This window comes from Pelodiscus sinensis, chromosome 28, assembly GCF_049634645.1.
Source record: "Pelodiscus sinensis isolate JC-2024 chromosome 28, ASM4963464v1, whole genome shotgun sequence".
Taxonomy (NCBI): domain Eukaryota; kingdom Metazoa; phylum Chordata; order Testudines; family Trionychidae; genus Pelodiscus; species Pelodiscus sinensis.
Window position 1 is genome coordinate 682732 of NC_134738.1, and position 12171 is coordinate 694902.

A 12171-nucleotide genomic window follows, 5' to 3' on the forward strand; every position below is an offset into this window, starting at 1 on the left:
GCATTCGGGCCTGCATGGTGTGTTGAACCTAGGCTCCCTCGCCTTGCTGAGAGCCCTGGCACTCAATGCTGGGCGTTCAGTTTGCTGCACATAAGCTGTTAACAAAGAAGCTGCTCAAAACCCCATCTTAGCAAATTGCTTACCACTGTCACACACAACAGCATGAGTCACGGAAAAGGAGGCAGCAGGCAATAGCAGATCCTGATGAAGGCTCAAAAAAGGTACTAGGCTGAGCTACTTCCACCAAGCTTGGGAACCATTTGCATTGCAGACATGCATTTGGGTTTAAAAGAGAAGTGTTTATAAATCATACAGAGACCATCATGCAGTTTATTCATATTAAATGTTTGAATTTTACATGATCATTTCTTGTTCCAAACTTGCTCCTTGGCAATTACACTTCAGAAGCCATTTAGCTCTTACTGACAGCAGATGGAATCTACCAGTTATCCTCAAATTTCTTCCGAAACTCTGGCATAATGTAACATGCAGCTAACAGAGCAATTCAAGCTGATAACATGTGCAGTACTGCACATGCATAGATTTTCTTCAGGTATGTGGAGGGTATTATGTACAGCACAAGGTCTAGATCTACAGCAAAGTGACGTCAAATACACATATCACCAAAATAGGCCCACACAGCAAATTGGGGGTCGGAACTTCCCTCAACTTCACCAGCTTTCAAAAATAGAATTTTAAGACAGGGAAATTCAAGTCCAGGGCCCAGATTCCAATTCTTCATCCTGCCTCTCCACAAAATCTGTTTAAAATCCTTAATTAAGCAGAATCCTAAGTCAGCCTTATGAATGGACCGCCAACTAGTGTTAGCAAAATTAATAGTTGGATGGGATGTAGCTGGCACTTGAGGAATGTGTTTGCCAGGTAAGTTGGCTCATCCATCCTACAGGAGAAGTTGTTGCACATGGCAAATGCTCAGTAAATCATCACACGCATATCCAGTTCTCTCCCCTTCACAAGCAGACTGGAGGATAGGTCAACATTCCAGATGCAAAACTCCGATGAACGACGACATTGGAATTATTTTGACAATTATACAGCAGTAGAAAGGTCCTACTTATAGCTTTGATCTATTTAAAAGATAAAATGTCCTAAAATACACAATCTATTAGAAATAAGACTAAACAAAAATCGTAATTTTTGTGCTGAAATTGTGAATGGTTGGTTGGGCAACTGCTCATCTTGGCTTACCCAAGAACTTCCCTTTACAGAAATAAAAAGTTTCTTCTAACAGCAAGTCATATGCTGCGCATCACCTAATGTTGCAATGGTGTCTGTCGAATTTATGTTAATGCCAAAAAAGAAAAATAAAGCTGGCCATAACGCAATATTTACAGCACTAGGAAGTTGCATCCATCAACACATCTAATTAGTTTAGGTTCTTACATGTTTTATCTTTGCTATCCAAAGTCAAATTAACTAACATCTCTTAACGCAAAACTCATTATAATGTGAGCCATGCTCCCTTGTTCTAGGGTGCGTTTAGTCATCAAAATCTGGAATGTCATCATAGGAGTATCCCCTATAGCCTTTGGAAGCATAGTATGCGATGCGCAAGTGATAAAAGCCTGGTAAGAACACCAGGATTCCAATGATCAATACGGGAATAGCTCGGTCTGTTCCCTGGAGGAAAGAAGCAGAGAGACATAAGAAATTAATAAATACTTATCAGCTGAGACAAGCTCCTGTTACAAAGCCTTTGCTTTCTCACACCCAGACCCTGTCTCAGTTTCCCTCCTTGCCCTGACAAGCAAGCCACCAGAAGAAGTGCTTTGACCTATGTGAACCATCTGGAGTCTGATTTATTAACACAATAAACTAATACCAATACAAACATGGAATCGCTCTGTCTTCTTCTCCAGACTCAGCAGTCTACTATGTCCCTCCCGGACTCTTAAGTCCTCTTTAAGAATTTGCTTCTGCCCCTCACTGTAGCTAAGTCCAGCCAGAGCTTTCCATCCAGCTGGTAGAGACAGCTTCTTCCTCTCAGCCAGCGTATCCAGCCCACTCCAAGCTCTGAGACTCTCCAGAGAGAATACCTCACTCCCGATTTTCCCCACTGCAGATACCTGACCACTGGCCCAAGCCCGACTATCCATGAAGGGCCACTCCCGCAAGCCAGGTTGGATTTAAAATTACTCTATACCAGAGAAGCTCTGATCAGACGAATGCTTTTACTTGACAAGGCAGACAGGAGAGGAATTATTTCTCAATGGGTTTATACAGCTTCTTCTGCAGTTTGCAAACAAACTCTGGGGTGCTTTAAAAGTAGTTACCAAATACTGTCTAAGGCCTGCAAACTTTCTTATGGTAAAATTGTCTGCTCCCCGAATTGGAGTTGCACCTAAATAAGGGTTAGAACCCTGCATGGATACAAAATCTGAATCCGCAAAAGTGAGCACAGATATCCATGTGCACATGCACAGATGTGAATACTCCCGGACATAAAACGGATAATTGTGGACTTGCAGGGCTCTAATAAGGGTCAAATCCTGCATTCCTATCTATAGAGAAATCAATTCACCCATCTCTGAAGTGGTTGCTTCAGTAATGGCTGCTGCTTACAAGACATAAAACCTGAGAATAGAAGGAGAATACTGTATCCAAGGGGGGGTGAGGAGTCAGGTACAAATGTTCATACTTTTATGACCTTGACTGCAGCTTAAATGCCCTGATGGGCAGGCAAAACTCTTATGATTTTGAGTACTGCAGTTTGGCCGGAACACGCTGGCAGAAGGGCCATGAGATTTTTAATACTGAGCAGGGATCAGGACTTTAGCTTGGCATATCCTTTGAAAGGCCGCAAACCCAGTGCTCCTAGCAGCAGGATCAGCTCAGTCCTGACTCGTGGGAGCTGGCGGCTCGTCTTTTTTCCTTATCCACACACAGACCAGCCCCAGCTCACTCAGCTAGAGAAGGCAGGGGGGATGGCAGCCAAGGAAGCAGGGCTGCTGGCAAACGAAAAGCTCCCCCTTCTGTCTCCAGGCTCTTGGAGGGGAAGGTTCATACTGAAGGCAAATCAAAGTTCATGGCAGGTGATTTTTTTTAAGGCTCCAAACAAAAACCATTTAAAACAAAGACATTCAAGCCACTTACTCCTTTGCTAATATATCCTGTGAGGAGAAGGGCTCCTATGACAATCAGGAGGGTGCCGATCACGAACAGCACAGTGGCCAGTGCAATTGCCTTGTAGGGGATTTTGGGTGGGCTCCTCTTGAACTGCAGAGAAGGCAGATATTACACGGTGATAGAACCGAGCACACCCTCCTGCCTTTGGCATGGGTCTGAACTTCAAACCCAGAGGCTGGTGGCACGTGGCCCAAGCAGGGAAGCGGCCACAGGTGTTTGCCCTAGCAGCGGGGATTGTGAAAGCAGCAAGCTCCTCCGTGCCCATCAACTCAGAGTTCTGCCCATATAACCCCTTGTTCTTTCACAGCTAGGATGCACACCCCCTTCTTCCCAGATTGGGCTGTAGCTCAGACTTGGCAGCATCAGTGTCTGTTCCCTTCAGATCTGCCATGCCACAAAGGGATCTTCTTGTCCCCAGAAGGAACAGATCTTGAGCTAACCTTATTAAAGAGCCAGGAGCGGAGTTCCAGCCCAGAGCCCTATCCCTGGGGCCATTCCATCCCAGCACAGATGCCATGCTGGGTCACCGGGAGGCAAAGCACAGGAAGTGCAAGCCAAAGGGGTGGGATTCTAGGCTGCACCCTGGGCACAAGCAGCCCTCATGGCTGTGCAAAGTTGTGACAGCTTCCCCATGGCTTGCATCATGAGCCTGAAGGATCCTAGCAGCATGCACTGTAACTGTACTCCCTCTGCTGATGCTCAGGTGGGGCATACCGTAGTGGGACAACCCAAGGGAGTTTCTTCTTTGACTTGTTGCAGGCTAGTCAGGCCCCTAACCAGAGCAGCACACAGAGCCAGAGAAGAAACTCGTCCCCACCCCATTTATGGAGGTCACAAAGCTGCTGGATATTGTTACATAAGGAAAAAAAGAAGAGGAGGATTTCCTCTGTTTTCCTCTGTTACCTGCAGGTCAATATAACCATCATCTGTGCTGGAGAGCTTGGAATACTTCACTTTGCTACTGGGGATCCCAGCAGTTAAATTAGTACGTGATGGCATCATAACAAGGAGGCCGTGTCACCAGCTATAACCTGAAACAAACAAAAGGCTATTGCTCATGGCAGCCTAGACAAGAGGCAGAGTGTGGCAGAACACAACGCCTGGAGTTTATTATAAGGGACAGTGTCAGGTTAAATACCCCTTTGTTCCGTGTTCCTAATAACTTAATAAAAAAACCCACCTCATATTTATTCAGCACTTTCCCATCCACAAATCTCACTGCTTCACATATGTGAAGCAGCATCATTACCCCCTGTCAACGGTGACATGACATAAGGCTGATCCGTTGTATCCCAGCCCAGTGAGCTGTAGAGCGGGACATGCCAACTCTCTTAGAAATGTAATTCTTTTCTTCACATTAAAGCTGTTTGTCACTCTGTCCCTCACTCAGAATAGGCTCTGAGAGCAAACTACTGTTTTACTAACACAGCACGGTGAAGCCAGAGTAATAAGTACTACAATGGAATACTACATTCCACAAAAACCTGGAACTATTTTCAGTGAATTTAAAACACTCTGTATTAGGGATTTACAAAGTTTTGTTCCGTTAGAAACAAAGCCCCACACTTGATCATAAAATATACACAGGCACAAATGTACCCAAACCTACTAGGAATGTTAAATATCGGTTCATTGAATGGTTGATTACTCTCGTGAATTCTTATTGGTTAGTCGACTAGTCTATAGTCCCTGGGGGTGGGGCTGGCAGCCAGTGCACTCTGGCCCCACTCCCGAGGAGCCCCTTGCCACTCTGTGCTGCTGTGTCTCTGGGTAGCAGCATGGGATGATACAGAGGCAGCAGCACAGGGTGGCAGTAGCCCCTGTTCGAAAGAGTGGAGTCTGAGCTCCCGGACCTGGCGCAAGCCGGAACTGAGCCAGGCTGCCTGCCTGCCTGGCTCCTAATACACTTTAAATGCAGAGCCGCAGAGGGGGTAGGTCCTGGCCCCAGTGCAAACAGGGACTGAGCTGGGCTGCTGGCCAGCCTGCAAAAAAATTTACTGATAAGAGGGAAAATGCATGTAATCTATAGCATTAACCTATACGCTTTTGCTTATCGATTAATTGACTATATTATTACATCCCTAAAACCTACCAGACCACATGCTAACTGTGATCACATGCTACACAACCTGTACCATGAGACCAAGGGCACATCCTTGTCTGGTGCCACAAAGCTTGATATTAAAGGTATTAGATCCTAGACTGAGGTTCCTAGATTAAAGTTCCCTCTGTGCTAGGAACTGTACAGACAAGATATGCCTGCCTGAGAGAACTCGCTTCCTATTTAGATTTATTCTGTTGAAGCCATAAGATTCTGCAGGCATAGTCTGATTTTGACAATGATTTTTTGAGGTCTGGGGTTCCCTAGTCACTTTAGATGTGTCTACACAGCACTCTAAACTCAAAATAAAAGATACACAATTTGCACTATACAAATTGCATGTTTTACTTCAAATTGAAATAAACTATTTCAAATAGAAGTTTGGTGCATCTACACTGCACCAAATGTTGAAATAATGTGCTATTTTGAGCCATCCCTATCTCCTAGAAGTGGAAGGGACCTTGAAAGGTCATGGAGTCCAGACCCCTGCCTTCACAGCAGGACCAAGTACCACCCCTGACAAATTTTTGCCCCAAATCCCTAAACAGCCTCCACAAGGATTGGATTCACAACCCTGGGTTTAGCAGGCCAATGCTCAAACCACTGAGCTATCCCTCCCCCTATCCATCAGGCAACAAGGTTTACCAGGATGGCAAAAGAGCACATCCATTATTTATTTCAAAAATAACAGGCGCCTCATGTAGATGCGGCGCAGCTATTTCGGGATACCTCTGATATCCCAAAATAGCCATGCAGTGTAGACATACCCTTTGGAGCAGAGAGAGATGTGAATTGAAAACCTGAGCTTTCCAATCTAAACTCAGAGGCTATGTCTAGACTGAATCCCTTTTTCGGAAAAGGGATGCAAATTAGACGTATTGCAATTGCTAATGAAGCAGGAATTTAAATCTCCCCCGCTTCATTAGCATAAAAATGGCTGCCGCATTTTTTTGGCACAGAGCTTTGCCGGAAAAAAGCGCCAGTCTAGACGTGGATCTTTTGGAAAATAAAGCCTTTTCCAAAAGATCCCTTATCCCTCATTTTAAGAGGGATAAGGGATCTTTCAGAAAAGGCTTTATTTTCTGAAAGATCCGCATCTAGACTGGCGCTTTTTTCCAGCAATGCTCCGTGCCGAAAAAATGCGGCAGCCATTTTTATGCTAATGAAGCAGGGGAGATTTAAATTCCTGCTTCATTAGCAACTGCGATAAAAGGGATGCAAATTAGACGTAGCCAGACATTATGCACAAATCTGTTCTGCAAAATTATTCAAAACGTTGGTTTTCATTCCATCGTGAAACAAAACCAAAATTTCAGAACCTCAGAAGTTGCTGCAAACAGAATTGTCTGTTCCTCCAGACAGGTCTATCACAAGACAGGCCAGGCGCAGACTGGTGAATGGAACAGAAACCGTAAGAAGCAGAAAAACAGAAGTCATAGCTCCCAGTTTGCCTACCTAGATTAGATCTGTGAAGGAGGTGATGTTGAGTGCTGCAGCTTTATTTAGCCATGCCACACTTGTACCCTGTAATTTTATCTTGCTGAGAACCAAAGCCCTGTAGTTTTCTTGCCTACTCTGACACCCAGTTGAGATTGTACTCACTAGACTGGTGTATCTGGCTTTGTTGTACAGCTGATGGCCTTGCTTTCTAGGAGCTGAAACCTGTATTTATTCTGCCATCAATGTCTCTGTCACAATACAGTGGAGGTAATGTCTAAGCTCATCAGCAACCCAGCCCTCAGTGCATCCTGCCACCAGAAAGCCTCCTGGAAACCTGAAACCCAGGATAGCTTTGCTCTTCCTTCCACACACAATCACTGCTGCTTAGGTCTCATATCTGGGTCTCAGGTACCCTAAGGAATGGCCTCAAACCTGCCTGCAGCCTGCACGTGTTCTGCAGTCTCACATATAAACAACATTTATAGGACACCATGATGCTCAATACCATTTAGCGGACAGTCAGGAGCAGGAAACGCCGTCATCTCCCTTTTACTGCCCGTTTTATTCACTAAACACAGAAAAACCTGAAAATATCTTTGCTCACTGAGTCTCATGATTCCCTTAGTTTCTTGGGGAATTCAGGCCACTGGAACAATATACTTTTTCAAACTCTTGCTGCCTCCCTCAAATTGAAGGAGGGTCCCTCCTCTCTAGGGATGTTAAAATTAATCAACTAATTGAATAGTTGATAGGATTTCTATCGACTAGTCGATAAGGGCGCTTCTGCTTTGAAGTGTAGCAAAAGCCCATCATGCGCTGGCCCCAGGCTTCATGTGGCACTTCTGCTTTGAAATGTACAAGAGCCACAGTGGGGACTCATACATTTCAAAGGTGGAATGCCGCAGCTGTGCCCCTGCCCTCCCCTTCCCCCCCCCACGGAGCTGAATTCCCTGCTCCCCCCTCCTTGCTGCCTCTTTCTGATAAAGGCAGCAGGGGAAGGAAGGGAGGGGTGGTGGGAGTGACTAGTCGACTAGTGTGTGGACTAGCCAATAAGCTTGTACCTCTTCTCCCTGTGCAAACTTCAAACCTTGCACAACCAGTAAATCAGAGATACCCTCTCCATGCACTGGTAGGGCCCTACTAAATTCATAGTGCATTTTGGTCAATTTCATGATCATAAAGGATTTTAGCTGAAGTAATGAAATTTGCAATTTCTATTTCAATATGAAATGTCATGGGGGTGTAACTGTAGGGGTGCTGACCCCCAATAATTTCAGTACAGCTACCCTTATTTTTGCACTGCTGCTGGCGGTGGTGCTGCCTTCAGAGCTGAGTAGCTGGAGAGTGGCAGTTGGTGGCCCATCCATACAATGCAGAGCCATCACTACCAACAATGCAGAAGATAGGATGGCACAGTATAATATTGGCACCCTTAATTCTGTGCTGCTGCCTGCAGAGCTTAGCCCTCAGTCAGCAGCTACTGCTCTCAAGGCAGCAGTGCAGTAATACGGGTAGTAGGCTATGGTATTGCTAGACTTTGTTCTCTGCTGCTGCTGCTGGCAGGGCACCCGCCCAACACCAACCACTCTCTGGCAGCAGTTCTGAGGGTAGCACAGAAGGAAGGGTGGCAATGTTGTAACTTCCTAATCTTGCAACCCCCCGGAATGCCCTTTTGGGTCAGGACCTCCAATCTGAGAAATGCTGGTATCCTCCCATGAAATCTGCACAGTACCAGTTAAAAGCACACAGAGACCAGATTTCACTATGGGAAACCAGATTTCACAATCTGAGACAGTTTTCATGGCTGTGAATTTGGTAGGGCCCTATGTATTGGACAGATGCTTTGATTTGTACTTAAATCTGGAAAGCTTATTTCTATCCCAAAAGGAGGAAAAATTAGTTGTCAGCTTCTAGTGGCTGATGGCCAATAACATCTTAGCCATGAATCAATTCAGTATTTAGCTTCTTTTATGGACAAAAGAGACAGATAAAAGCCATTTCTAATGTCTGCATCTGAAAAAGTGGGTTGTGGCCACAAAAGCTTGTGACACTAGCTACATGCTTTTGTTAGTCTCTAAGGTGCTGTGGGACTGTTCGTTGTCTTTTAAGGTGTGTTTTTTTTTGTGCACAGCTACTGATGATAGAGACAGGCCCCCCCAGTGGTGAGAAATGGGCTCTGTAAGTCCTCACCTATTCTCAGCATTCAATGACAATTGCTGGGAAGTGCTCAGTATTGGTAGATACAGCACAACAAATACTTTGCACTACGTTAGAACCTGCTGAATATGTCAAAGCACGTTTACATACACTAAATAAGACCCACACAGATCCCTGAGCTAGGCATGATCTCCATTTTACAGGTGGGGAAACTGAGTCACAAACCCCAGGATTTCCTCTCAGTTTCGTACTGTAACTGTTTATTCCCACCGGGAGTGAAGCGGGCCTGGTTCTGACGCGCACCAGTTTTACATCAGGGCAAGGCCTTTCTGATTCACACCGCTACGGATGCGAGGAGAATCCAGGCTCGTGCTAACGCTGAGCGCTGGGGCGGAGGCGGGTGCAAGTCGGGCTGAGATCAGACTCCGGCCCGCGGGCCACCCCGCTGAAATCTGTTCGCAGCCCCGGCTCCCTGCTGTCCCGCCAGGCCAGCTGGTTTGCTCCCGGACTAAGGCCAGGCCGGGGGGGGGGGGGCGGGGCCGCCTGACACGGGGGGGCTCGAACTCTCGGCCCGGCCCGCCGGGGGGCGCCAAGGAAACTGCAAATCCCCCAAGGGCGCCCCGAAGGCTCAGAGCCGGGACGCGGGGCTCGACTCGGCGAGCTCGGGGGGGGGAGCGGGGGGGGCTCAGCCCGGGGGACGAAACGCGAAGCCCCGAGCAAGGGGAGAAACGCCCCCGCCCCCGCCCGGTACCTGCCGCCCCCGCCCGGTACCTGCCGCTGCCGCCCCCGCCCGGTACCTGCCGCCCGCTCCATCGCCCGCCGGGACGCGCGTCCCCTTCCAGGTTAACCCGCCTCGTGACTCGCTCCATTTCCTCTTTAAAAGAGCCCGCGAGCCCGATTGGACGGCGCCTCGCGCGGGGGGCGGGGAGGGGGGGGCCCGGGGCGGGGGGGGGGGGGCCCGCGCGCAGACACCGCCCGGGGCGGGGAGGGGGGGGGCCCGCGCGCAGACACCGCCCGGGGCGGGGAGGGGGGGGGGCCCGCGCGCAGACACCGCCCGGGGCGGGGAGGGGGGGGCCCGCGCGCAGACACCGCCCGGGGCGGGGGGGGGGGGTGCCCGCGCGCAGACACCGCCCGGCTGCCGCGCATCTCGCTCGCCCCCGCAAGGTTCTGCAATGTCACTTCACAGCTGCCTCCCCGCGGCAGGGGTGCGAGGCAGGTTGAACTGGAAACATTTCGATCACGGTCGCTGTTTGTTTAAAGTCCCCCCCCCCCCAGTAAATATCGGTTATTTTAATGGAGATCTTACAATGTGTCTCAAGATTGTAAAATCCCAGATATGCTGCCTTTGTAAAATAAGCTTGATAAATAAGTTAATACATTCAGAGGGCCACTCTTAGTTATTTACAAAGTGTAGCAAGTAACTTGCTTTGATACAACACTTTTCAACCCAAAGGACTGGACTTACAATAAAATAGGTTTATGCAACACAGCACAACATGGTCCTGGGTCCACCACCAGGGCTTCTGGGTGCTAGTCATACAACTAAATTAATAATGATGATAATAATAAAAGGACCAGCTCCCAAGATTCATTCAACTCTTCCAAATCACATAAATGATTAGGATGAGCCACAACTACTCATGACTTTACACATTTAACAGGGGAACTACTGTGTCACCAGCTCCTGTAACTTTATTGCAAGTTTTGTGTTTTTTTTCTGAACCAGTGGGAGTCATGCAATTGAGGAAGGGTTGTTTGATTATTTTAAAGTAAGCTGTGATGGTGTGTTGGGGTTTTCCCATCTCCTGCACCCCAGTAATGGCATGGACAGACTCCACCAGCCAGTAGAATAGAGGGAGTTTATTGCTTCTCCAGGATACAGCACAGCACAGATGTAATCTGGTTACAGGGCAGGCCTAGGATGCCTCAGCCCCCCTTGAGATGAGAGAGCCTGGGCCCCTAAATCCCAGCCCGTTACCTAAGCTGCTTCCTCCATGATACCAGCCAGAAACCTCACCCCCTCACTTCCAGCCCTGCCCCCAGCCAGGGCTCCACTCTCCTTCTTCCCAGTGTCCCGCTCCCTGGGAGATAACTCATCAGACAGGTTCAAAGCCCCCTTGCATAATGACTCATCCCCTGCCCTGCTGGGCCGAGCTACAGACAGCAGCCAGTGGAGGTCACTCACAACCCACTGCCCAGCATAGCAACCAGCAAAGTACCCCACACTATGTCACATAAGCCTTTAGCTCTTACTAGGGACAACCAGGGCTGCCCTTACCCAGAGGCAGAATATGCGGTTTTGGGCACTCAAAGATTTAAGGCATCACTGGGTCTTAATGTCCACCTACTAATCTCTTCCTGTCCCTGTACTCTACTTCCTCCAAAGAGGATCTAGTTAACTTACAAGTGAAAAAGCCTGCCAGACCTATTAGTAGAACTTGTGAAAGAGCCAGTCAAATGGAAACAGCCTTTTAATAGGCATTTGACAACCCACCAGTTTCTGAATTTACTATGTTAATCCACAGGACCTTAATTTAAAATGTTTTAAAAATATTTTGTTAGTGTGTTGCTGAAGACTATAAAATCACATCTCTAAAAAATTGTTGTTCTCACAGCTGCCATCGGGCACAGGGGCGCAAGTTTAATAGCACCAAGGCCCCTACATCCTATGCACGGCCCTGGTGATAGCTGTTGGTACCTGCAAACCTTAAAAACTGAAATGCCAGATGGCAAATGAAAAGATCCCAACATTTATTATTTATAAAAAGATCATGATTTTTAGCCCCTCATAATGTTGGGGGGACTTGACTTTTCTGTTAAAACTACCAAGGAATTATTTCTCTCACTAATGCTCCTTTTGTTAACTGCAAAGGGGAAAAGAAATCACAAAATTCAACCTGCCTCAGCAGCATGGCTGTGGGTTGCACCAGAAAGGGAAGTTCAAGGCTAAAACCACTAGCCCTGCTTCATGTGCAGAGAAGGCTGAAATGCTATTAAAGATTACTGCCATAGAAAGGTAGAACCACCCCTGCACTTTGCAGTATTCCAACTCTTACCTCAGCTCCATAGTACAGCATCACCCTTCTCAGTCTGCTTGCCTTAGGTCTATACCCTGAGAGCCTCTGACTGAGCCTTTAAAACAGGCCTGGAAAGGTGATGTAACAGAAGAAAAAGAGGGCCACTGACCTCTGATCCTTTCCGGATTCAGTACATAGTTGCAGACTAGTTGCAGCGTTTGGCTTTGAAATAGTCATTCTGGCAGCTTCCTTAACTCAATGGCTGTAAGCCATTTCTAACAATCTACTGACAATATGACCCACTGTAGT

At 47.4% G+C, this 12171-nt stretch overlaps 1 protein-coding gene across 1 annotated transcript; it reads right to left on the reverse strand.

The window, feature by feature from the left end:
* Positions 1 to 312: 312 nt before the first annotated feature.
* Positions 313 to 9775, reverse strand: TMEM230 (transmembrane protein 230). Its single transcript, XM_075911091.1, has 4 exons — positions 9643 to 9775; positions 4051 to 4178; positions 3115 to 3237; positions 313 to 1641 (listed from the first exon to the last, which is right to left on the reverse strand). The coding sequence occupies exons 2-4, from the start codon at positions 4147 to 4149 to the stop codon at positions 1501 to 1503; spliced, it is 363 nt and encodes a 120-aa protein (XP_075767206.1). The 5' UTR covers positions 4150 to 4178; positions 9643 to 9775; the 3' UTR covers positions 313 to 1500.
* Positions 9776 to 12171: the final 2396 nt, after the last annotated feature.

What these genes read in the sequence shown, in the direction of transcription:
- TMEM230 (XM_075911091.1), bottom strand. Translation starts at nt 4,149, where the DNA reads ATGATGCCATCACGTACTAATTTAACTGCTGGGATCCCCAGTAGCAAA. An exon ending in ATGGTTATATTGACCTGCAG is followed by an intron (nt 3,238 to 4,050) that starts GTAACAGAGGAA and finishes CCTTCTCTGCAG; the next exon opens with TTCAAGAGGAGCCCACCCAA. An exon ending in CAGGATATATTAGCAAAGGA is followed by an intron (nt 1,642 to 3,114) that starts GTAAGTGGCTTG and finishes TCTTTCCTCCAG; the next exon opens with GGAACAGACCGAGCTATTCC.